The sequence below is a fragment of the Portunus trituberculatus genome, chromosome 24, assembly GCF_017591435.1.
Source record: "Portunus trituberculatus isolate SZX2019 chromosome 24, ASM1759143v1, whole genome shotgun sequence".
Taxonomy (NCBI): domain Eukaryota; kingdom Metazoa; phylum Arthropoda; class Malacostraca; order Decapoda; family Portunidae; genus Portunus; species Portunus trituberculatus.
In genome coordinates this window covers 13,283,184-13,310,356 of record NC_059278.1, presented here as the reverse complement: position 1 = coordinate 13,310,356, position 27,173 = coordinate 13,283,184, and the positions used below count along the sequence as shown (strand labels likewise).

Genomic DNA, 27,173 nt, shown 5'->3' with positions numbered 1-27,173 from the left:
TCAAAATGGTATTCACTGAAGAAGATGACTTCACAGAACCTAATAGGACATTGAATTGCCTAGGATTACAGGAAATTGCAGTTCATAAAGAGGATATTGGAAGATTACTGGACAAGTTGGAAGTCAGGAATGCAATGGGGCCAGATGGTGTATCAGGGTGGGTGTTAACGTAAAGAGCAATTACTGGAGCCAATTTGGGAAATAATTAGAAGTTCAATAAATGAAGGGAAAGTTCCACTAGAGTGGAAGAGAGCCAACGTAATACCGATATTTAAAGGAGGAAAGGCAACTGGACCACTAAACTACAGACCAGTATCACTTACAAGTGTCGTAGGGAAGTTATGTGAAATAATTATCAAAGAAAAATGGGTTAAATTTCTAGAAGAGGAGCAAGTCATATCGAACAGACAATTTGGGTTCAGGACAGGGCGGTCATGTGTATCAAACTTACTAAGCTTCTACTCCAGGGCTATTGCAGGACTTGAAAGCAGAGATGAATGGGTAGACACAGTATACCTGGACATTAAAAAGGCATTTGATAAAGTCCCTCACGGAAGACTTCTTTGGAAACTAGAGAACATAGGGGGACTGCGTGGAACCTTGCTCGAATGGACAAGAGATTATTTGAAGGACAGAGAAATGAGAACTGTGATCGGAGATGCATACTCATCTTGGAGTAAAGTAACTAGCAGAGTGCCACAAGGGTCAGTGTTAGCCCCCATTATGTTTCAAGTTTATTTAAATGACATTCACATTGGGATAAACAGTTATATGAATTTATTCGCGGATGATGCAAAGTTGCTAAAAATTATCAAAACCAGAGAGGACTGTATACTGCTACAGGAAGATTTAAATAAGATCTATGAATGGAGCAAGAAGTGGAAATTGGAGTTTAATGCCAAGAAATGTCACATAATGGAACTAGGAAAGAGTAAGAGAAGACCAGTATGGAACTATCTGATGGGAGAGGAGCAAATAACAAAGACTAAAGAGGAAAAAGATCTTGGAGTGATCATACAAGAAAATCTGAGCCCTGATAAACACATAAATAAGATATTTGGACTATCATATTGGATGTTGACTAATATAAGAGTGGCATTTCATTACGTGGATAAAGATATGATGAAAAAATCATCACAAGCATGATACGCCTAAGGCTGGAATATGCAGCAGTGGTATGGTCTCCGAGTTCTAAAAAAGATATAAGAAAACTGGAAAGGATACAGAAGATTGCTACAAAGATGGTGCCGGAATTAAAGGACCTCACATATGAAGAACGACTGAAGGAAATGGGACTGCCAACCTTACAAGATAGAAAAGAACGAGGGGACCTAATAACAATGTATAAGATAGTAAATGATATTGAAAAGATAGACAAAGAAGACCTGGTGCTGTTGGCAGAAGAGGATGGAAGGACAAGAGGACATGAAAAGAAGATCAGGATGAGGCAGTGTGTGAAGGATGTTGGAAAATACAGTTTTCCACACAGAACGGTGGAAAAATTAAATGCATTGGATAATGAAATTGTTGCAGCACATAGTGTGCATAACTTTAAAGAAAAATTAGATAAATGGAGATATGGAGACAGGACACTATGAGCCCCGCTCGAACCCTGTACAATACAACTAGTTAAACACACATGGATGTAAGCCTAGGGATTGTGACTCACTATTGTGGTATATAGTAACTGCCTCTTGAGCAAGATAGTGGACTGCAGAGTGTGAAACATGTTAATCTAAGCCACAAAGTGGATTAATCATACTTAGTTTTATATTATTTACTGTATATGTTTATTTTTATTTCAGGGTGAGTCAGCTGCTATGCACTCCCCTGCTGATCCAGTGGCTGCTGTTCTTGCTGCAGATTTCACTGTGGGATATTTTTACAAAATTCTGTTGGACTTGGAACCTGCGTGTGGTGGTGATGATATCTTTGGTGAGCCCTGGAGAATGCTATGAGTTAACATGGCTAAAAGGCAATTCTGAAGTCACTTTGCCTCACGAAAAATTAAAAAATGCTTGAAAGAGATAAGAAAATATGAAATATTTAATAACCATCATTGTTGTATTCCTTTGACATACCAGTCATTGTAGATTGATCACTTCGATAAACCTTTTTTGTTCATCCAGATCAGGAGAGGAAAGTTCGGTGTTTCCTGGTGAACAGTGAAGGTTACCTGGTGGCACATCCATCTCTACTTGATCCAACCCGCTCCTCAGGCCCGTCAGTCAACATTCCCCCTCACATCACACACCAGGTGGGTTGGTGGTCCCAGGAAAGAGGAAAAAGAGGAAAAGTATCTGTGAGCACTGAGCAGCACTGAGTGATGGTACAGTTTTATTATGAATCTAGTGTACAGTGCTAAATTAGAAGAATATTTTTCATAAGTCTTGCTATTCAATGCAACGTAGTGTATGTATACATGTGTTGTTTTCATTGTGAATAGTAATTGTTCTGCTGATACCAAGACAATTTTCTGCCCTCATACACTCATCACTGTGTTCTTGTATTTCCAAAACAGATGCTAGCCTTGTAGTACTTAGAGGTGAACATTTACATTTACTTGAGTACTATAAACTACCCTCAAGTTTCAATTTATCTGCATTTTACAATCCTTAAGTTTCACTTTTAAGTCCCAAATTCTTACCGTCCTGAATTTTGCTCTTTGTCTTTGCAAGTCTTGCATGGACATTTACTTACATGGATGAAAAGTTGATAGAATCTATGATTCAACCCAGATTGGAAAATGCTACAACTGGTAGGTCAACTCTTGATCAAAGCATATAAGGACTATAGGAAGGATTCCATGAGCTGCAACCAAAATGGCTCCAAGTTTGAGAAATTTATATAGATAGACTAAAGATAAACTGAAGAGATTAGAACTTTCAACATTATAGCAGATAAGAGAAAGAGGAGACCTGATTGCTTAATACAAGACTTTGAAGAGGAAGGACAAAGTTAACAAAGAAGGTCTGATTTGGATTGAAGAGATACAAAAGGAGGAAATTAAAGAAGACAATATGTAAAAGAAAAGTGAGGAAGTACAGTTTCCCAAGTGGAAGCATAGAAATTTTGGCACAATCTTGATGAAAGAGTGGTTCAAGCATACACACACACACACGCTTGTACATCATCATAATCACAATGATAAGACCTAGACTTAAATATGCAGCAGTGGTGTGGTCACCACACATTCAGAAGGCCATCAGGAAACTAGAAAGAATCCTAAGGATAGTCACAAAGATGGTGCTAGAATAAGGGACTTCCCCCTATGAAGATAGACTAAAGGAAATGGAACTTCCAACTTTGAAAGATAGGTAGGAGAAAGAAAATCTAATAAAGATATACAAGTTAGTGAACAGTATGGAGAAGATAGATAGATAAGACCTGGTATCACTGATTGAAGATGGAGATAGATGGACAAGAGGACACTCAAAGATCAGGGAAAGGCAATGTTTGAGAAAAATTAAAAAGTTTAGTTTTCTGCATAGGACGGTGGACATCTGGAACAGCCTGAATGATGAAATTGTAACAGCAGAAAGTCTGCACAAATTTAAGGAAAAATTCGTTAAAATTGGAGATGGAGCTCCACGCGATCCCTGTAATATACAAGTAGTTAAACACACACACACACACACACACACACACACACACACACACACACACACACACACACACACACACACACACACACACACACACACACATTAATAGATATGGAGACGGGACAACATGAGCATAGCTCTTTTCCCGTATGTTACAATTAGGTAAATACAATTAGGTAAATACACACACACACACACACACACACACACACACACACACACACACACACACACACACACGGCCCGGTAGCTCAGTGGTTAGAGCGCTGGCTTCACAAGCCAGAGGACCAGGGTTCGATTCCCGGCCGGTGGAGATATTTGGGTGTGTCTCCTCACGTGTAGCCCCTGTTCACCTAGCAGTGAGTAGGTGGGATGTAAATCGAGGCGTTGTGACCTTGTTGTCCCGGTGTGTGGTGTGTGCCTGGTCTCAGACCTATCCCAAGATCGGAAATAATGAGCTCTGAGCTCGTTCCGTAGGGTAACGCCTGGCTGTCTCGTCAGAGACTGCAGCAGATCAAACAATGAAAACACACACACACACACACACACACACACACACACACACACACACACACACACACACACACACACACACACACACACACACACACACACACTGACACACACACACACAGAGCCATAGCAAGCAGACGCTCGCTACGGTGCTCGTACTTTCAGCCTGCTTTTTCCGCAGACATACACTTCCCACCTCTCCCAAACAAGTATCATTTCACTTGTAATGTTGCACTGCAGCCAGCTGACATAGTGACATGTAAAATTTTGTGCCTCTGCACTTAAATTTTCAAATCAAGCATTTTGTCAGCGATTGCATTCTCCCCTCCTCCCTTCCTTTCTCTTACCCACCCAACCCCATCGTCTTTCAACGGTCATCGCCTCCGTTGCTACCTCCCTCCTCCTCCCCGCTCTCTCCTCGAGCTCCATCTCCTCCTTTCCCCACCCACCCTCTACTCCCTTTCCTCCCTACCACCCACCACCCCCAACACCCACCTACATCCTTACTGCTCTCTCCCCAACCCTTATCGCCTAACTGCTGCACGCTCCCCCCTTTTCCCTTCCTCCTCCCTTTATTTTTCCACTCAACCCATTTCTAACCATCTGCTCCCCCCGACACATCAGCCTACAAGCCCCATTCCCCATCTTTCCCTTCCCATCTCCATTTTGTTCCTTGAACAAAACACACACACACACACACACACACACACACACACACACACACACACACACACACACACACACACACACACACACACACACACACATACATACATACACATTACCCCTGCCCACCACCCCTTTTTCTCTCCACCGAAATTTTTTTTTTATTCATTTATTTTTTATTTATTGTATTCACTTATTTATTTACCCTTTTCGCACGTCTTGTTCCATTTACAAGTTCTTGCCGTAGCGCCCTGCTCCCGTACACTGATGAGACTCCTACCCGTGGTGAGGATTAGCCTCACGAGAGATGGAGGTCACTATAGCGTGACACATCAGTTTAGTGCCCGGGAGTGAAGGTGGCCCCCGTTAGGTAGCTGTAGGTGTTAGGCTCCCTCCGCGGGGCGAGACTTGAGCATCCCGACGTCACTCCTCACACACCCCGCCTGTGGGATGGGGTAGTAGACAGAGGGCCAGGGCTCAAGTTTAGGTAGGATGCGTTTCATGCTTTCTATTGACATAATGTTCCTTCAAACCTTACGGGAGGGCGCGTAGTTCACACACACACACACACACACACACACACACACACACACACACACACACACACACACACACACACACACACGCACATCCAAGTGAACACGCACACACGCACGCACAGCACCGCACACATGTAAGCGCGCGCGTACACACACACACACACACACACACACACACACACACACACACACACACACACACACGCGCGCGCACACACACACACACACACACACACACATACAAATTCATCCTGTCATATGCAGCCGTCACACGCATCATGGCCTCCGGACACTCCCCTTCAGTAGCACCACCCACCTCCGCTCACCGCCAATGCTTAGTGTGTTTGGATCCTATTTCTACATACACCCGCGATGGAGTCACGGCGTGCCGGGCCTGCAGGGCTTTCTTCAGAAGGCAAAGTCTCCGCCCCAGTCAAGGAGTTGCTTGTCCCCGCCGAGGCGACTGCCAACAAGTTCGCCGTGGACCTGCAGCTTGCGCACCTTGCCGCCTACGCCGCTGCCTTGACGCTGGGCTCTCCGCCGACCCAATGTCAAGCAGTCAGGAGACCTCCGAGGAAGACAGGTCCCTCTGCCACTCGTGCAATCAAGTCAACCGCCTCAAAGGAATCCTGACATGCTCCCAATGCGGCCGCGTCCATCACCTCTCCTGTGCCAAAATCACACAAGCCCAGGCTGCCGTAATCACAGTTTGGCACTGCAACGACTGCCTTCGGTCCTCCCTTCTGCAAGACGCGGTCCACGATGCAGTCCCCGCCAACGAGACTCCACCCACCGACATGGCCGCCGCATTGGCCGCCCTCAGAGCGCGAACCAGGCTTCTGCAACACGTCCCCCGCCGTCACCGCCACCGCGTTGCTTCGGATCTCGCCAGTGCCATTACAGCCGCCCTTGAGCAGGGTACTCCCTCACTTGGTGGCGTCTATTTTCCTATATGTTTCAAAGCCCCCTCGCCGAACCTGCCAACCCACCCCATTCCACTGAGCCAGCTCCCCAGTACAACCCTAGTGAAGCTAATGACGCCAGCACCATCACCTTCTCTCGACGTGTCCAAAAAAAATGTGCCGACGGAGACATTCGCGCTGCCCTCCGTCTCTTAACGACCTCTGACACCTTCATCTCCCCCAGTGAGCAAACTGCCGATGCTCTCCGCGCCAAACATCCCCCTGCTGAAGCTGATGAGGAGCCTCCTGAGATGCCGGACCCTGACCAGCACCGCCTCACCATCACCGAGTCCGACGTTATGGCTGCCATCAAGTCGTCCGCCCCAGGCTCTGCTGCTGGCCTAGATGGATTACGACCCCTCCATCTGATGCAGCTGGTGGCTAGATTCACTGCTGAGGCGGGGCAACGGCTTCTCCGCGCTTTGACCGAGCTCTGCAACGCTGCTATCGCTGGAGAACTTCCCGCCCACGCGACGCAAACATTTTACAGTGCAAGCCTCACTGCCATCAGAAAAAAGGACGGTGGCATCCGACCCATTGCGGTGGGGTCCATTTACCGAAGGTTAGCATCCAAGATTTTGGCCAAACGCATGTCTTCCGCCCTTGCCCCTGAACTACAGCCTGTCCAGCTTGGCGTCGGCGTGCGCATGGGTTGTGAGGCCGCTGTCCACGCCGTGCGTGATCACTCTGATGCGCACACCGGCTCGCCAGGCCACATCATCGTGAAGCTAGACCTCACCAACGCTTTCAACACTGTCCACAGGTCAGCAGTACTCCGTGAGGTTGTCCGCCGCTTTCCTCCTGCTGCTCCTCTAGTGTCTCAAGCCTACTCTCAGCCCTCGCCCCTCCACTTTGGCCCTACTCGCCTCTGGTCTTGCCGTGGCGTGCAACAGGGCGACCCCCTGGGCCCCATACTTTTCGCTCTCGCCCTAGACACAGCAATACGACACCTCCGTTCACCCTCAACCTCTGGTTTCTGGACGACGGCACACTAGCTGGGCCCAAAGATGTTGTTGCTGCAGACCTACATAGTTTGATACCATCACTGCAGGACCTAGGCCTCACCTTAAATGAGAGCAAGTGTGAGGTAATCCATCTCGATGATCCAGGTAACACAAACACTCCAGACATGGGCCACGCAGTACCCATGGTGGATAGCGTCGCCGACAAGGCCGCCAATCCCGGCCCCAGCAACGTCGCTGAGACCCTCGCCAACAACGCCGAGAACCCTGGCCCTCACACTGACGATCCCTTCCCACTGCCCTCCGCACATCACTCACACGTCTGTCTATACTGGGCTCCCCCATCCACTCCCATAGCAGCGACGAGGCCCTTGGAAAAATCAAGAACACAACAAGACTCCTCATTGACAGAACATCCAACATTGGCAGCCACGCTGCCCTCTTTTTCTTGTCGAGGTACGCAGCGGTACCGAGGGCCACATACCTACTACGCTCAGCACCTGTCCATGCAGCCAGCGAATCATTAAGAGAGATCGACGAGTTGATGCGGCATGCAATATCTCAGTGCTGCAACGTCCAGCTTGACAGCAATTCTTCTTGGACACAAGCCTCCTTGCCACTCCGTTACGGGGGCTTGGGTGTGAGACGGTTGATAGATGTAGCACTGCCAGCTTACATCGCTTCATTAGAGGCCTCCAGGGACCTGGTCTGTACCATCAACCGCCGCCCCAACGGCGACAGACTGGATCGCTTGGACTCTGCTGTAGCGATGTTTCGTAACACCCAGTGCCCAGACTTAAACGCAGAGCTGGGGCTTCGGCAAAGGACCCTTGACGGTGCAGCCTCGCAACACCGCCTTGATGACCTCCTCAGCCATGCCAACCAGGTCAACCGCGCTCGGCTCCTCGCTGCCACAGCACCGCACAGCGGAGCCTGGCTCTCTGCTATCCCCGTAGAGAGTCTCGGCCTCCTCCTCCCGATGATGCTGTACGAATAAATGTTGCATTGAGGCTGGGCCTGCGGGTTCAACAGCCTCACCGCTGCCGCTGTGGAGCCTTAACAGACGCCCTAGGCCACCACAGTTTGTCCTGCCAGCGGAATCCCGGACGCCTGCCACGCCACGCTGCTCTCAACGACGTGGTGTACCGCGCCCTGGCTGCCGCTGGGATAGTGGCCACCCTTGAACCCCGAGGCCTGGATCGTGGGGACGGACGCCGCCCAGACGGCATTACAGTCTTTCCTTCAGACGAGGCAAGATGTTGATGTGGGATGCCACCTGCGTAAACACCTTCTGCAGCACCCACATTAATGACTGTGCCTTGGCTGCTGGGGCAGCGGCTCGCGCCGCCGAACATCGCAAGCGCCATCGCTACGAGGACCTGGCCCGGAGGTATGATTTCTCACCGCTTGCTGTGGAGACTAGCGGTGTGCTCGGGCCAGACTTCAGTGACTTACTGTATGATATTGGCAGAAGAATCACCCAACGCAGCGGGAGCCTCGAGAGACAGGTTGGCTGCGGCAACGCATCAGCCTTGCTGTAGCGCGGGGCAACGCAGCTGCAATCTGCGGGCCCCATTAGTTGCCAAAAGGCCCACTATAAATCATATTTTGTACCCATATGTATAAATAGTAAAGTTGTTTTGCCTGAGTGAATGCCCATGTACGTGCTTGTACGCATGCCAGTATGAAAGTAGGGAAAAACACACACACACACACACACACACAACAGTGGGCTCGAACTTAAAGAAACACATAAGGAAACTAGAGAAAGTACAGAGGGCTGCAACAAAAATGGTGCCTGACTTAAGAGATTTGACTTATGAAGACAGACTGAAAAGAATGCAACTTCCGACCCTGGAAAACAGAAGAGAAAGGGAGACCTGATAGCAATATACAGAGTGATGATTGGCATGGAAAAATGGATAGGGAAGATCTGTGTATGTGGAATGAAAGAATGTCGAGAGGGCATGGGAAAAAACTAAAATGGCCACTTATAGGAGAGATGTGAAAAATATAGCTTCCCTCATAGAAGGGTGGAAGCATGGAATAGTTTAGACGTGGAAGTGGTCAACGCAAGGAATATTCATGATTTTAAGAAAAAGCTGGACATTAATAGATATGGAGACGGGACAACACGAGCATAGCTCTTTTCCGTATGTTACAATTAGGTACAATACACAAACACACACACACACACACACACACACACACACACACACACACACACACACACACACACACACACACACACACACACACTAGATGAAGAAATGATGAAGAAAATAATTACTGCAATGATAAGACCAAGGCTTGAATATGCAACAATACAGTGGGCTCCGAACTTAAAGAAACACATAAGGAAACTAGAGAAAGTACAGAGGGCTGCAACAAAAATGGTGCCTGACTTAAGAGATTTGACTTATGAAGACAGACTGAACAGAATGCAACTTCCGACCCTGGAAAACAGAAGAGAAAGGGGAGACCTGATAGCAATATACAGAGTGATGATTGGCATGGAAAAAATGGATAGGGAAGATCTGTGTATGTGGAATGAAAGAGTGTCGAGAGGGCATGGGAAAAACTAAAATGGCCACTTATAGGAGAGATGTGAAAAAATATAGCTTCCCTCATAGAAGGGTGGAAGCATGGAATAGTTTAGACGTGGAAGTGGTCAACGCAAGGAATATTCATGATTTTAAGAAAAGCTGGACATTAGTAGATATGGAGACGGGACAGTACGAGCATAGCTCCTTTCCCGTATGTTACAATTAGGTAAATACAATTAGGTAAATACACACACACACACACACACACACACACACACACACACACACACACACACACACACCACGTAGTGTAGTGGTTAGCACGCTCGACTCACAATCGAGAGGGCCAGGTTCGAGTCCTGGTAAGCGGCGAGGTAAATGGGCAAACCTCTTAATGTGCGGCCCTGTTCACCTAACAGTAAATAGGTACGAGATGTAACTCGAGGGGTTGTGGCCTCGCTTTCCCGGTGTGTGTTGTGTGTTGATGTGGTCTCAGTCCTACCCGAAGATCGGTCTATGAGCTCTGAGCTCGCTCCGTAATGTGGATGACCAGCAGGCAACCGAGGTGAATTACACACACACATGGTAATGAATGTGAATTATGGCAAAAACAGTGCAGAAATTATATCAGTTGTAGTTGAGAAAAATTACATGGAGAAGAGAATTTGTAGTCTGCTATGTACCACCCAAGACAAGATCGTGGAGTCTAAGAGAATATGAGGAAGTTTTGAAAGATACTGAACATTCACTAATCAAAATATTAAAAAAGAAAAGAACTACTGTAATAATGGGGGACTTCAACTGTAAGGAAGTGCACTGGGAAGATATGACTACAGAGGGAAATGAGGATTCATGGGGTTACACGTTACTGGAGTTAATTATGGAATATACAATGACACAATGGATTCAAGAAAACACCATATTTAGGAATAGTGAAGAGCCATCAAGACTGGATTTATTATTTACAACGGAATCTGAAATTGTGGATGGAGTAGAGTATTATAAGACACCTTTGGCAAAAAGTGACCATGTACTAATAGTAGCGACCTTCAAGGAAGTGATTAGGAGTGAACGGAATGAAAAACATAGAAAAAAGGAAGATTGACATACGCATAGCAAAACAAATTTTAGAGAACTCAACGACTTTTCCGAAAGACGGAGTGGACTAAATTTGACAACCAGGCAGGAGTGGAGGAAAAGTGGATGACATTTAAAGAAATTTATAATGATGGAGTGAATAGATATGAACCAAGACTGAAAATTAAAGACAAATATAAGGCAGAATGGTTTAATAGGAAATGTGAAGAAGCAAGAGATAGAAGGGATAGAACGTGGGAGAAATGGAGAAAAGACAAGCGTCCAAGGAAAATGGCAAGACTACATCAGAGAAAGGAATCACTATGTTAAAATACGAAGAGAAGAAAAGAAAAACTATGAGAAAAACATAATTGAAAAATGCAAGGATCAGCCAAAGAACTTTTATAAATATATAAACGGAAAGTTAAAATACAAACACGAGATAGAGAAACTAGTTTATGAAAATAACAAATACAGCAATGAATTGGAAATGGCTGAAATAATGAACAGACACTTTCAAGAAGTTTTTACAAGAGAAAAAAACGTTAATTATGAAGAACTAGGAAATAAATCTCCTACGATAAGAGACATCGTTATTTCGGAACAGGAAATAATGATGTAAGAAAATCACACGGTCCAGATGGAATTGCAAATTGGATATTGAAAGAGTGTAGAGAAGAGCTGGCAAATAAGGTATACAATATAATAAAGTGTTCTATTGAAAAGGAAAAGTACCAGAAGACTTGAAAAAAGCCAATATTGTGCCAATATATAAAGGAGGAAATAAGGAGAACCCAACAAATTACAGGCCAGTGTCCCAAACAAGTACAATAGTTAAAATATGTGAATGTGTGATCAAAGAAAGATGGACCAAACATTTGGAAGAAAAAAATATAATTAATGAAAGACAATTTGGCTTTACAAAAGGAAGATCATGTGTAACAAACAATATATGCTTTTTATTCTAGTCATAGACATAACACAGGAAAGAGATGGATGGGTTGACAGTGTATTTTTAGATTTAAAAAAAGCATTTGAGAAAGTTTCACATGGAAAATTTATAAGAAAACTGAAAGATAAATGGGGAATAAAAGGAAAATTGCTGGAATGGATGAAGGATTTCCTAACTGGAAGAACTATGAGAGTGACAATTAGAGATAGGGAGTCCACCTGGAAGGAAGTTATAAGTGGGGTTCCGCAAGGTTCTGTGTTGGCCCCAATTATGTTTGCAATATACACTCGACCCTCGAAACAACGGACAAATGCGTGCACGACCCTGTCCGTAGATTGCAAAAGTCCATTCTTTGCAAAAGTACGTAAAAAACTGTATAAAATGTACGTAAAATATGTAAAATTTTCAAATTTTCGTATTAGTTCAAGCTTAGCAGCCACTGCAAGAGTCTTTCGATTACACTAAACTGGTTTACTAGGTTTAGGAAGCATTTTGTTTAGATTAAGCACTCGTGGGAAGGGTACAAATGCATAAAAAATCCGTGGTAAGCACTGGACAATGTTCGCTGTTGGTCGAAAACGCATGGACTGAAGATTAAACATTGCGGCCAACAGCTGATGATGCGACCGACCCGCCACCTACCGGACAATAATTTGCTGGGAACGGACAATCGCGCACATTTTAATATTCGTCCGTAGATTAAACCGGACTCCAGAATTTCTCCGTAGTTTCTGAGATCCGTTGATGGGAGGTCCGTTGTTTCGAGGGTCGAGCGTACATAAATGACATGGATGAAGGAGTAGAAAGCTATACGAGTTTCTTTGCAGATGACGCAAAACTTTTGAAGAAAGTTGGGTCGCATGATGATGGTAGAACAGCAGGACTTAGATAGACTATGGGAATGGAGTAAAAGATGGGAGATAGAATTCAACAGTAAGAAATGTAGCATAATGGAATTTGGGAAGAGCAAATATAGGATAACAAGACAATATAAACTTGGAGAAGAGAAGATTAAGAAGGTGGAAAGTGAAAAGGACCTGGAAGTTCTCATAACAAAAGAAATGTCCCCCAATAAACACATAAATAAAATTGTTGGTGAGACCTACAACATACTGAGAAATATTAGAATTGTATTCTCATATATTGATGAAGATATGGTGAAAAAGTTATTGGTATCCTTGATCAGACCACGACTGGAGTGTGCAGCAGTACTGTGGTCACCTAACATGAGGAAGAATATCAGGAAAATTGAAAGGATACAAAGAGCTGCCACCAAACTGGCCCCAACCTTGTCAGCTCTTATGTATGAAAAGAGACTGGAGAGACTGGAATTACCAACACTGGAGCAGAGAAGAGAAAGAGGTGATCTGTTGACCATCTACAGAATAATGAATAATATGGAGCTTCCTGATAGGATCAACCTGCTGAAGAGGGACAGAAGGGACACAAGAGGACATGGATTAAAATTCAGAAAAGACAACTACAGAAGAGACTTCTAGAAAAACAGCTTCCCCCATAGAGTGATAGATATATGGAATGGACTGGACAGAGAGGTGGTCTGTCCAAAGTCTATACACGACTTTAAGAGAAAATTAGACACTGTGAGATACAGAGACGGGACAACACAAGCATAGGCTCCCCTCCCATAAAATACAACTAGGTAAATACACACACACACACACACACACACTGCATAGACATCGTGCTGACAAGACATCTCTGAGCAACTCGCAGGGAAAAGCTATAACAGGAGTTGGAGCCTGACCTAGACGGGTGGGACGGGCTATAGGTTCTCCTGTCTCCATAATAAATAAGTTTTGGATCATATAGACGGAAAGAATAATTAGAGAGAGAGATGCCAGATGTATAACAGAATCAAAACATATGCCATCCTGTGAAAATCAATGATACATTAAAACTCCTATTGGACTAAGGAAACTAACTGAGGATATATTATGGACAAGGATTTTTCTGGATTCATGGACGAAAGAGGTAGTATGAGAAGGTTGATCAACATAGAAAGAGAGTTAAGGTATATGAAGGAAGTGATGTTGAGTCTAATGGACAAACAGGACAGACTGATAACGGAAAACACAGAGCTGAAATTGAGATTGTTAGAATGTGAGAAGGTCAGTGGAGTCAATCAGCGATTAAAAGAAGAGATAGAAGAAATAAAGAAACAAAATGACGTACCAAAAACCACATACCAAGACTATGAAAACTCCCTAAGGAGCTCACAGGAAAAAGTGCAGGATGGGATTGTGGACAGGGCAGAAGGTGGATTGGATGAAAACAAGCTGAAGGAACTGTGAAATGAATGGAAGTAGGAACAGGAAGAGGAAAAAATAAAATTTTCAGAGGTTGTAAAGAGACAAATTCAGGAAAAACTGAAAGTCGCTGTAATACAAGTAATTAAAGAGAAAGAAGATCTGGTGCAGGATAGAGTGGATAAGAGAAGAAGCTTCGTGATTTTGGGATGAAGGAAAAGAAAAATCCAAATAAATTCATGAGAGAATGTGAAGAGAGAGAATTGGCCAAAACTGTTATCAAACAAGTACAAGACAGCACACAAGAATTTGACCAGGAGGTGGAGGAAGTGATCAGGCTGGGAAGATACAGTGAAGAGGGTAGCAGACCAATGAAAGTGAGAATGAGATCCCAAGTGGCAGTAGAGAAAATTATGGCTAGGAAAGGGAAACTGGCTGATGATACTGAATACAAAGATATATGGATAAAAAGAGATAGGAACTTAGAGGAGAGGGAAAAGAAGAAAGTGCTAAGAAGTGAAGCTAAGGAGAAAAATTCAAAAAGGACAGAGATAGAGATGAAGAATTTTTACTGAAGGATTCTGGATATGAGACTAAAAAGTGGTACTTACGGAAGAAAGAGGAGGTTGAGGAGGCAAGAAATTAAGAATGACTTATACAAATATAGATGGGTTGTTATCAAGCATGTTGGAGGTTAGGAATTATTTGAAAGAGAAAAAGCCGGATGTAATGTGCATCATTGAAACAAAACTAAAAGAGGAGATCCATGTTAACTTTAAAGAGGAGGGATATAATAGCTGGAGAAGAGATGGGAAGGATAAAGGGGGAGGAGTGCTAATAATGATTTGTGATAATATTTGTGTGGAGGATGTGCAATATGGAGAGGACAAAGTGGAAGTAATGAGAGTAACAATCAAAACAGAGAAATTGGAGAAGAGAAAAATTATAGTTACATATGTACCACCTAAAACTAATACATGGGGAACTGAAAAACATAAAAATATGCAAAGAGAGGTGATTAAGTGCATAGATAACATGATGAGAAGAGATAGAAGAATACTTCTAGTTTGAGACTTTAACTGAAAAAAAGTAAACTGGAGAGAGATGGAAATAATGGATAATGCTGGGGAATGGAGCAAGGACTATGGTTGACTATGGTTAATGCAATGCATCAGTAGGTGGAGGAGTCAACAAGGTACAGGGGGGAAAGAAGAACCATCATTGCTTGACTAGTATTCACAAAGAAACCAGAGCCCCCTCCCATCATACATTACCTGAGTCCAATGGGAAGAAATGATCATGTGACATTAGAGATGCAATTTAATTAGGAAGATGGGATAAGATACAGAGATGACTACAAAGAAGAGAGATTATATTATGCAAGAGTGCATTTTGAAAAATTAAGGATCTGTTTTGCTGATACTGAGTGGAGAAACATTATGTACAGAAAGACAGTACAAGGGAAATATGACATATTCTTTCAGAAATATAATGAAGGGAGTAAAAAAATTTGGACCTGTTTATATAGTTAAAAAAATATATACTGGTACAATGCTAAATGCATACAAGCTAAAAAGGCAAAAGATAAAGCATGGAAGAAACTCATAAAACAGAGAAATGACCATGACAGACGGCAGTACAAGGATGCCAGAAATTAATATACAGTAAGTCCTCGTTATATGGTAAATATGCGTTCCTGAAAACCTTACTGCAAATTGAAATTACCGTATACCGAACCCATTATAACATATGATAATAGGGAATGTGTTCCAGCACATCAAAAGTCACCCTACAGAAATGAAAATATATGAAAATAGTCATAAAAAAAATGTAAAGTACTGCACAAAAGAAATAAACAGAAAATATTGTTATTTACCTTTCACTCGCCATGTATTCTATCAGATGATGTCCCTCCAGAGACTAAGAGACAGTAGGGATTTCAGCCCTTACTCATCTTCCGCTGAGTGGGCAGACGAGGATAAGATGTTGTCGTCTGTACTGTCAGAAGCAGATGTGGAAGGGCCAGCTGTAGCAGGGTCAGCATGTTTCACTGGTTTGAAGAAAGAGGATATGGAGGAAGGGCCAGCTGTAGAACTGTTGGCAGCAGATGTGGAAGGGCCAGCTGTAGCAGGGTCGGCAGGTGTGACAGGGACGGCATGTCTGACTGGCTTGAAGAACGAGTAGATGGAGAACTGTTTGGTTTTTCTTGTTTTTTCATCATAGATTTCTTGATAAATCTTGACACTTTGCTACTCCTGGCAGAATTTGGGTCACGTTCTTCAGGGTTTCCAGAGCATTTTTAATACCACTGAGACATTCTCTAAGAGTTTTGATGTCCAGGCCACGCACAGGTTCTTCCTCGTCTCCCTCTTTTTCTGCCTCCTGTGATGCCTTGTCTAGCTCTATAAGTTCATCATTTGAGAGAGATTCAGCATGGCTTTCCAAAAGATCTTGAACATCATCATCATCAACTTCATCGAAGCCACCCCTATAGCACAGATTTACTATGTCATTTCTGATCGCACCGATGTCGTCTTCAGCGAAGCCTGGAAAGTCATGCACGCATTCTGGCCATACTTTATTCCACACCAAGTTCTTGGTAGACGTCTTCACTTCATCCCAAGATGACTTGATGTTATCTAAGGCGTGCTTGATGTTATATGACTTCCACCATTCTCTGATAGTGGGCTTGCCAGGCCCATCTGTGCCCTTTATCAGTTGCTGCATGGTTCACCGCTGGTAGTAGGCTTTAAATGTTTGCCATAATTATTATGAATATATTTGTGCTTACAATAGACCTTTAGTATTCCATTTATTCATCTAATTAGTAAAGCATGTAAGTAATATGTAATGCAGTAAAAAAAAAAGCGGGGGAGGGAAAGAGATAACAGGCTCCAAGGGTGGTCATTGGTCAAGTTGAAGTCAGTACTGTGAGTGGCAGGGAGGTGTGGTGTGGATGATGTCATCACCCCTGCTCCCCCGCGCTGGGCCCTCTCGGATGACATGAGCAGATACCATATCTGTGAATTTTTCTTACTGTATATTGAATCGAGGGTAGTAATTTCCAAATACCGTAACTGTGAATTTACCGGATAAAGAACTACCGTATAACGAGGACTTAATGTATTAGAGTAAGGAAAGAAGAAAGAAACTTTGAGAAAGATGTGAATAAAAGCAAAGATGAATCCAAACTTTTCTACAAGTTTATAAATGGCAAAACAAAGAACAAGGAAACAATTGAAAAAAATAATTAAGGAAGGGAAGGCATACCAAACGGAGAAGGAAGTGTGTGAAATAATGAATGAGAGCTTCAAAATGGTGTTCACTGCAGAAGAAGATTTCATAGAACCAAATAGGACATTGCATTACCAAGGATTACAGGAGATTGCAGTGCACAAAAGGATATTGGAAGATTATTGGTTAAGTTGGATGTCAGAAAAGCAATGGGGCCAGATGGTGCATAAGGCTGGGTGTTAAAAGAATGTAAAGAACAACTACTGGATCCAGTTTGGGAAATAATTACAAGTTCAATAAATGAAGGGAAAGTTCCACTAGAGTGGAAGTGAGAAAACATAATTCCGATATTTAAAGGAAGAAAGGTAACTGAACCACTAAACTACAGACCAGTGTCACCTACGAGTGTCTTAGGGAAGTTGTGTGAAATAATTATCAAAGAAAAATGGGTTAAATTTCTAGAAGAGGAACAAATCATATCGAACAGACAATTTGGGTTCAGGACAGGACAGTCATGTGTATCAAACTTATTAAGCTTCTACTCGAGAGTTATTGCAGGACTTGAAAACATAGATGGATGGGTGGACATAGTATACCTGGATATTAAAAAGGCTTTTGATAAAGTCCCTCATGGAAGACTAGTCTGGAAACTAAAGAGCATAGAAGGACTGCAAGAAACTTTGCTAGAATAGAAAAGAGATTATTTGAAGGATAGGAAATGAGAATTGTGATCAGAGATACATACTCATCTTGGGGAAAAGTAACTAGCGGAGTGCCACAAGGGTCAGTGTTATCCCCCCCATTATGTTTCAGATTTTTGTAAACGACATTCACATTGGGGTAAACAGTTATATGAATTGCTGATGATGCAAAACTGCTGAGAGTTATCAAAACCAGAGAGGACTGTCTGATATTGCAGGAAGATATAAAGGGAAGGCATACCAAACAGAGAAGGAAATGTGTGAAATAATGGATGAGAAAGAGTAAGAGAAGACTGGTATGGAACTATTTGATGGGAGAGGAACAAATAATGAAGACTAAAGAGGAAGAAGATCTGGGAGTGATCATACAGGAAAATCTGAGCCCCAAAAAAACACTTAAGCAAGATATTTGGATTATCATATAAAATGTTGACTAATGTAAGAGTGGCATTTTAGTGGACAAAGATATGATGAAAAAAATCATCACAAGCATGATATGCCCAAGGCTGGAAAATGCAGCAGTGGTGTGGTCTCCAAGCTTTAAAATGGATATAAGAAAATTGGAAAGGATACAGAAGACAGAAGATTACTACAAAGATGGTGCCGTAATTAAAGGACCTAACATTTGAAGAATAACTGAAGGAAATGGGACTGCCAACCTTATAAGATAGAAGAGAACGAGAAGACCTAATAACAATGTACAAGATAGTCAGTGGCATTGAAAAGATGGACAAAGAAGACCTGGTGCTGTTGACAGAAGATGGAAAGACAAGAGGACATGAAAAGATCAGGATGAGGTATTGTGTGAAGGAAATTGGAAAGTACAGTTTTCCACACAGAATGGTGGAAAAGTGGAATGCATTGGATAATGAAGTTGTTACAGCACATAATGTGCATAACTTGAAGGAAAAATTTGATAAATGGAGATATGGAGACAGGACATTATGAGCCCCGCTCGAACCCTGTACAGTACAGCTAGATAAATACAGCTAGGTAAATACACAAAAGACACCGTGCTGACAAGACATCTCTAAGGAACTCTCAGGGAAAAGCTATAACAGGAGTTAGAGCCTGACCTAGACTGGGGAGGGAGGGGGCCATAGGTTCTCCTGTCTCCATAATAAATAAGTTTTGGGTCATATAGATGGAAAAAAAAAAAAAGGAGAGAGATGGAACAGGATGAGGGAGTAAAGTGTGGGGGAGAAAAAGTCAGCTGCTTCACCAGCTTGAATGAGTATGTGCTTTTTTCAGTGTTTTCAATACCTCAAGTTTATTACTGTATCTTTGGAATAAAGTTTATCGGATTACATTTTATCCATCTAGTATTAAGCTCATTGTTGCGATATTATAGACTATAGTCTAGTAGTTAATAACTAAATATTTTATGCAAATAGTTTGTGATGCTTATTGTGTGCTTATGGATTTGGGGTTTAATTGTAGTTTCCAAGGAAGATGAACTCTTATAAAATCAGAGGATGGTGTTGAAATACATGAGAGAGGGAGATGGAGTGCTCAAGTGGAGTGTTTGGAGAGGAACAATTGGAGCTTCGTCGTGGTCATCTTTTAAATATTGTAAGGCATGACCACCATATTAGATTAGATTGAATACTCAAGTTGTCACCAAAAAAGATTTCATATATTCCAAAATGAAGGGATTCTGACGACTCTTTGTGTGGCAGGAGCCAGTGTTGTCCATGGAGCTGCTGGGGAGGGCGGAAGGCTGGCTGACCAAGGCCTCATGTGGTCGGTGGTGGCACGGTGCTAGTGAACGTCATTATTCTCTTCAAGTTCCTGCCAACCAGGTGGTAACCTTACCTGCTGGCAGCAACCAGGTACTGTCATTGTCAGAAATTAATTTAAATCTGCTCATTAATGGTACTAATACTCAATGCAATTGAGCTTACTATGAGGACTTGATAGAGTGAAGATGCTTAAATTGAACTTATTTGTCAGCTTTAATTGATGGTTGATGTGAACATTCTTACCACCAGGGAGACAATAGTCCATGCCTGCAGTATGCTTTGGTATCTGTGCCATCCACCAATCTCATCCTCACTATAATCAACCAGACATGCAGTCCATCTGTTGCCTTCTGTCCGTGCAGCATGGTAAGTGATCATGTTACATCCTCTTGGTCTGTACCAATTCTTCATAAGGTGAACAGTGGCTACAATGTGAAGGTGGGCAAGTCCAAATTGTGTTTGCCAATTGGCAATTTTACCTTGAAAAATTAAACCTGTTCTTTTTATTTCAGGATGATCGGCTGTGTCTTAACTGTCAGTTGGTGGAGGCTGGTGCATGCGAGTGTCCCTGTGAATGTCCACTTTCCTCTCACCCTTGTGGCGACTCATTTGAGGAGGACAAGAGCTATCCATGGTCCACAGAATCTTCATCGCCAACCAATGACACAAAAGATTCAACTAACCGCATTTGGCAAACATATTTTGACAAGAGCTTTGGTAATGGCCAGCCTGTGCCTCAGGTGCTTGAGCTGACCACACAGCCCCCAGACCTGGCCCCTACTTGCCACCGTGTTCCTGAGCCCCCTGTCTCCCTCCAGTACTCCATAGGCTTGCTGGCTCACTTGGACTCCTGTGTTGCTGTTTCCTGTTCCCTTCATGCCACACCAACGGCATGTCTGGGTGTGATTGGCTGTGTTTGGTGTTATCTGAATGGTGATGGGTCCTCTCTCCTCGGCCATCCACATTGCACAGAGGCCCACCACTGCTATGGGGGCATTGTTGGAGGGCCTTCACCATACCCTCATGGTCTAGCAACCCTCCCTCACTCTGACAATACCCATGGGGACTCTGGCAACCCTATTGGACCTGGTAAGGTTTATTGTTTGTTTGTTATCAGTTATCTGCTGTGCTATAAGGTACTAGGTATAGAGAATGTATATAAGGTACAGTAAAACCTCGCTTGATGAACGTCTCTAAGGCCGCCGTGGTAGATGCTTTGGAATCCGAGGGGTCTCCAAGCGCACGGGTTCGAATCCTGTCCACGGTCCGAGTGTAGGTTGGGCTTTCTCACTCGGGGTAACAGTTTCCTAGCGGGTGGGCTTTGAGATAGGGGGTACCCAAAAAGTATCCCCTTTAGCCCACAAATTCCCGTGAAAAGCCGATATGGTAAAAAAAATCAACCCAGGGGATGAACGATATTTTGGGGGACGAACGCGGTTAAACGGCTCAGCGGCAGGCGAGCCGTTTGTGTGATAGCTAACCCGGTTATCAGACAACAACAAAACAAAATATAAGCACAAAAGAAAATAGAAACAGGAACATACGAAAAATATTACATAACAATCTCCGTGCCACCACGATTTTCTCCTGTTTTTCCTGGGCATGGTGATGTTACCGCGCGTTCTACTGTAGCTTGCTCGGCGTTATCCTCGCTGCTCTGGTGGCTCTTCAGCATTGCTGTCATCATCATCCTGGTACTGCAGATTGTGGCACATCCATCGCAGCTGTTTCCTCTCTCGCCTGGCAAGGAACACTGCCCTACTGCCCGCTCCTCTCACACTGAGCATCACCTCCGAGGATCAAAGGAACTTCCTGGCCACGTGCCTTTAACTTCCCTTCTTGGAAGTCCAAACTTGCTCCCACATGCGTGAGGAAGTCAATCCCCAGTAGGCAAGGGTCTTCCAAGGCAGAGACGAAGACTGGCAATCTTTCCATGTTTCCCACGCCGATGTTCACTATAACGGGGCTCCACATATCGGCACTGACTTGTGACGCTACACAGCTATTGTGTAGCTCTGGCACACTGCGCACATCCAAAGTCCTCTCTCATGACTGTCTTCTTGGATCTTGTCTGTCTTCCTCCCCATCCTCCTCTCCTCCATTCCATCATGCCATCAACGTCCAGTCTCTCAAGTAATTAATAACCTTTTCTTTTTTATTCATTTTATTATTATTTTGATAGCATTTAGGTAAGTAAAACAATTTAGGCTTTCTATAATTATTTTGTTCATGTCATGCATACATTAAAGGTCTATTTTGAATGGGTTTTATGGACAAAAGTATGATTTTTTTTGGGTTTGGAACGGATTAATGGTATTTCAATACATTCTTATGGGAAAAATTGATTCAGGGGATGAACAAATCGGGTGACAAACAGGATTTAGGAACGAATTATGGTCGTGAGGTGAGGTTTTACTGTTCCTTGAATTATGCGTGATTCAATTCACAGTAAAATATGTAGTTTATTACTTAGCAGAAGATACTTTAATGCATTTTATGCTTAAAGACATTTTATTAATTCTTATCCAAGTTGCTGGTGGAGTGATGGCAGTGTTCCTAGTGATAGCGGTGGCTGTGTACTGTTACCGGCAACATGTTGGCAGCACCAGTAACTCCCTCTACACCCCAGCTAGCCTCCATCCACAACCCAGCATCTATCAGTCTCAGCCTGCGCATGACATTGATGCAGGAGATGATGATTTGTTGGGTAAGAAATTATCCCACTGACTGTCTTCATAAGACTTTTTTTTTTTTTTTTTTTCATAAGAATTTAAATCTGTAACTTGAATTAGGTTTTGAGCTGCTTCCTTTCCTGTATTTTCTCTCAATTCATTTGGACATTGGTGCTTTCAGATGTGTGTGGGGTGGGTGCAGGAGCCGCTGCAGCTGTCAGTCCTTACCGCATGAATCCAGGCTACCGGCGGCCTCCAGGTGTGGCTGACTCCAGTGACCAGGGGTACTCCACTATGACCCCTCACGATGATTCAGAGAACCTTAATTACACTGACCTTGGGGGCTTGGTGGGTCTGCCTGCAAGTCACACTGTTGATGATGGCCCCTCCTCCTCTGGCTGGTCACCCCCTCCTTCCCCAGGATGCCAGGAGAGGAGAGGCAGCCTCCTGGAGCCTTCTCACACACTACTGGCACCAGCCAAACGAAATGGTCCCAACATTATCCAGGTACCTGTCACTGTGCACATGGTTGATAGTGTATGAGTATGTCACTTCAAGATCTGTGTTTGAAATAGATAAGGCTTGTGGCAAATCCATTTACTTTATTATTTGCAAATTTTCTTGCATTTAGGAACAATCCTTCAGGGAGCTGAGGATTTTCTTAGCTTGCCTTCAGGAATAACAGTATTACAGAGAGATTTGTTAACCATGTTTACTTGACATAACTGGTGAATAGCCAGTAGATTAGGACATGCATGACTACTGCGGCCAGGCCAGCACATTCCTTGTAGCATTTAAAAAGCGAGTGTGTATAAAGTTCTCCAACATTTTAGATATATTGAAAAGGTTAATGATGTAATTCTATTCTTAAGGCATGAGTACAGTAGTTGTAATTTATATGCAATATTTTTAATTGTGATTATAGTTCCATTTGTGGTAGGTTCAAGTAGTCTAGTCTGAATACAGCTAAATGAACAGCTGAGCATTAAGGTGTTTTGGGTGAAGCATGGAAGAGCACCAAAGATAAAGTTTCATATACACTGGGCAGCACAACTCAGGAATCCCAGAAGGGGAGGGAACTAGTACATCAAACACAAACTTATTGTTCCTAAGTTAGTTTTTAGAGCAACAGCAACAAGTACTGCAGATTCAGTTCTTGTAAATTAAAAATTTGGGGACAGAATATAAAAGTTTTTTGTATGTGTGTGTGTGTGTATGTCTGTTTGTGTGTGTCTGTGTTTGTATATGTTTGTTTGCTTACATAGTTTTGGGGAACATTTAAGTATATTTATTTAATGACAAGTGAGTATCTTAATTGAAGGACGTAATGCCAGTGAAAAAGCACATGGAAGAATTTTACAATGGTGGTGGTGTCTGAAAGTTGTACTGTAAGTAGTGAGGGTATTTTGCTAATGCAAAAGTTGTACGACAATAAAAATCTCATTTTAAAACTATCCTTCCTGTAGATTTCATATGCTAATATGTGAAAGTGCTCAATAAGTATTTCAGGTTGGAAGAATTGGAATTATTCTTCTCTCAAAAATTAATGTTGTGCGGTAAGAAGTCATGCAAGTCCCAAGCAGCAAGTGTATGTGAGGCCTTAGCTAAGATAAAGTACTTACCTATGCAATTTGTAAATGAAGTGAATAGTAATTGCAGTATTATCAGGATATCATTTTACATAAAATTATTCTTGTGAATTTTATTGAATATACATTTTCTTAAATATTAGTAATAATGGAAAATTTTATGAATATTTTACTTTTATGTACTTTTTTCTCAATAGTGTTGAGCATGAAGGTGAAATCAAAAGTCTGTATCACAGAGGTACATAGGTACTAATACTCAGGCTGATGGTGACCAATACTTTCCCTGTTGGTAATGATCCTCTCTAGACTAACACTGCCTCTAGTGAATAAATGAGTGGAGTAATGACAGTCATGGCTTGTATGAACTTTGTGTTTTAATGTCTATTTGTCATAGTACAGAAAAATTATGCTGAAAAAGTGTACAATAGTGTCTCAAAAGTTTGTGATATGGTAATTTATTCTTAATTGACTTTGTTTCTGACAAAAGTCATCTTAAAAGCAGCAGTAAGCAGAATATTTAAATTCATAATTATAGTGTTCAGCTAGTACTGAACTCACCATGAATATGTGTTGTGGTTCCAGAACCCATCATGCACAGTGACTTGTGTGTTCAGGAAAGTTCCTCTGATCACAGTTTAAATTGTACTTGTATACTGATAAACTAGATTTATCCCTGTATACCTAACTGAATTGGCCTGGAATCTGATTTGGGGTATGATAAATCCATCGTAGGTAAAAATAGAAAAGAAAAAATTAGAATGAATAAAGAATAATAATTGGTAATTACAATGACAAATAAATGAAACAAAGTTGGGATATGGGAGAAACAAATGTTGTAATTTCTAATTCTTGTTGTGTTAGAAAACTTGTAAATTTTACTCATTCCTACAACTGTAGATTCCACAAATGTCAAGGTTTTGGTTGAAAATTTTGTAGGTTGGTCATTATTGATCCAGCAATCAGTACATAATCCAGTTCCACCACTATCCAGCACTAATTTCAGCTAGTGTAATTTAAAATTTCCCATATTGCTGCACCAACCTGCTGTACCTACTGTTTCTTAGTGCTGCTTACTGCATAAACAGCTGGTATCACTTCCAAACTTAAGGAACCCATTCCACTTTGTTTTTCTCTAGGTCATTATACAGAAAAGATAAGGTTAAACTGGAAAAAAAACTTAACAGCAATGTGTCCATGTGAAGTTTGTGTGAATTATACAGCAATAGCTTTGCAACAGTTTGTGACATGAAACAAAAGAAAAAATTTTCAGTTTCTTTGATAATTTGATTGGCTATACTAATCAGCATCAGTATTGGCAGGAAAAGTTGTTCACATAATTAACTTATACTAATTCAGGCTTTATTTTAAAGGTATGATGAGGTGGTTAACTATTGTATCAAGTCTTTTCAGATTGTAATAAGGGAAAATTGCTAATCCAGCATCCTAAAGTTCCTAATGATGCTAATAGACAACCTGTACACTTGTATCTCAGCACTGTGGACTAAAAGGAGGTTAACATCAATCCGGACTCTGATGAAATCTGTAGGTGGCAACACTGACATAACATTTATGCATAGCTTTGTCTAGCTCTTGATAACAAACCTTGATTTGCTTGCAGACTGCTACAGAACCAGATTTAATTGAATATCTATCCACAGAATATTTCGCAGCATATTCAGTAAGTTTAGATTTTATGTTAAACTTTGTTATTTTGCTTTGTATTCCTGAAACACCTGCTTCACAGATGTACTACTTTTGAACTTTTGATCAACTAAAGGCTCTGTGCTACTGTCAAATTCTCCCTTTTCTTCTTTTCTACTTTTTCATTCAATCATGACAATGAAAAAAAAATGTTTTTTAGGGAAAATGTAGAAAAAGAAAGAGGGGACAAAACAAAGTAATTGGCTACCAGCTAGCTGTTAGTTCTATAAGCAGGGGCTTGGGTCCAGTGTTGTTACAATTTAATCTGGCTGCTCCAAATTTTGTCTGCTGCTTCCAAAATCTGTTAAAGGAAAGTGTGTAGTATAGAGGTATTTGTATATCTGTCTGGTCTTGGAGAGCTGAGTGTTACAAATTATTGAGATGCTGTTGTATACTAATTGCAAGCATTTGCATAACCAAATTTTGCAGCTTTTTATACTATTGAGAAAATTCATCTTGAAGATGTGCATAAAATAATGTAGTGAAACTTGATGTATGTATTTATGTATGATATAGAGCTGAGTATCGAAGTTGGTGTTGGTTGGCACTGGAAGTTGTGTAGTATTGAGTGGAGGCTGGCATGACTATAATTCTAGTCTTTAATTAAACTTTGTAAGAAAATATCATATATATATGAATTGAGCATTGATGAGACATTCTTTTATGAAGAAATATATTATTTGTATTGCTGGATGTAATACTGTGTATCACTAGAATCAAGTTCTCGAGAGTTGTGTTGTGGAGACTGTGTTCTTGGTAGCTGGTGTAGATTCACTGAAATGTGCACTACATAGTAGTAATATGGAAAAGTGTTGTGTTCATGGTGATTCAGAGTGAATGTGAATGTTAAACAATATACCATCCAGATATCATTGTATAGAGAGTGGTTCATAACATTTATAAGCATCCCAAATTCAAAGGCTCACCTTTGTTAAGTGGAAGTATTAAGCGGTATGATTCTTTTTGTGAGTCTGTAGATTTAGCAAATTTTTTCCTTATTTTCACAAGTGTTTGCTATAATGCTGATTTTATTATACTTGAAACTATTATTTTACTTGGGCTATATATAAGGCAGTTTGAGCTTGGAACAAATTTTTAGTGCTCCAGAGATGTCCATTATTGATGCTTCTGGAATTCATGAGGAACACAAAAGAAGATAACTTGATCATAAGGTGGCTAAAGCATCACCTTAGATTTTACTTTTAGCATATTGGGTAGAAGAGTATCAACAGGATGTTTACTTACATCTGATGGCCATCATGTAGCAGCAGCAAAAAGGTCTTCAGCCACAGCTTCTTGGAACCTTTACATTCCTTTCTGATTTGTTTTCTAAGACATTTTTTGTTTAATGTATATAGGGCTCCCTACTTGATGAAGCAGTTTTATTACCTATATTTATAACAAAAGTGAACTTCATCCTTTTTCATGGCAGTAATCACAAATAT

At 42.1% G+C, this 27,173-nt stretch overlaps 1 protein-coding gene across 3 annotated transcripts in view; it reads left to right on the top strand.

Moving 5' to 3' along the window:
* LOC123508375 (VWFA and cache domain-containing protein 1-like) overlaps positions 1-26,426 on the top strand; it is a 92,849-nt gene extending 66,423 nt beyond the window's left edge. For all 3 annotated transcript variants that reach the window (XM_045262054.1, XM_045262053.1, XM_045262055.1), the window contains exons 17-23: positions 1,806-1,935; positions 2,130-2,257; positions 19,704-19,856; positions 20,016-20,132; positions 20,279-20,855; positions 22,297-22,473; positions 22,620-26,426. In XM_045262054.1, coding sequence (XP_045117989.1) covers positions 1,806-1,935; positions 2,130-2,257; positions 19,704-19,856; positions 20,016-20,132; positions 20,279-20,855; positions 22,297-22,473; positions 22,620-22,981 — 1,644 coding nt within the window. In that variant the 3' untranslated portion in view covers positions 22,982-26,426. The remainder of the gene's footprint in view (positions 1-1,805; positions 1,936-2,129; positions 2,258-19,703; positions 19,857-20,015; positions 20,133-20,278; positions 20,856-22,296; positions 22,474-22,619) is intronic.
* Positions 26,427-27,173: the final 747 nt, after the last annotated feature.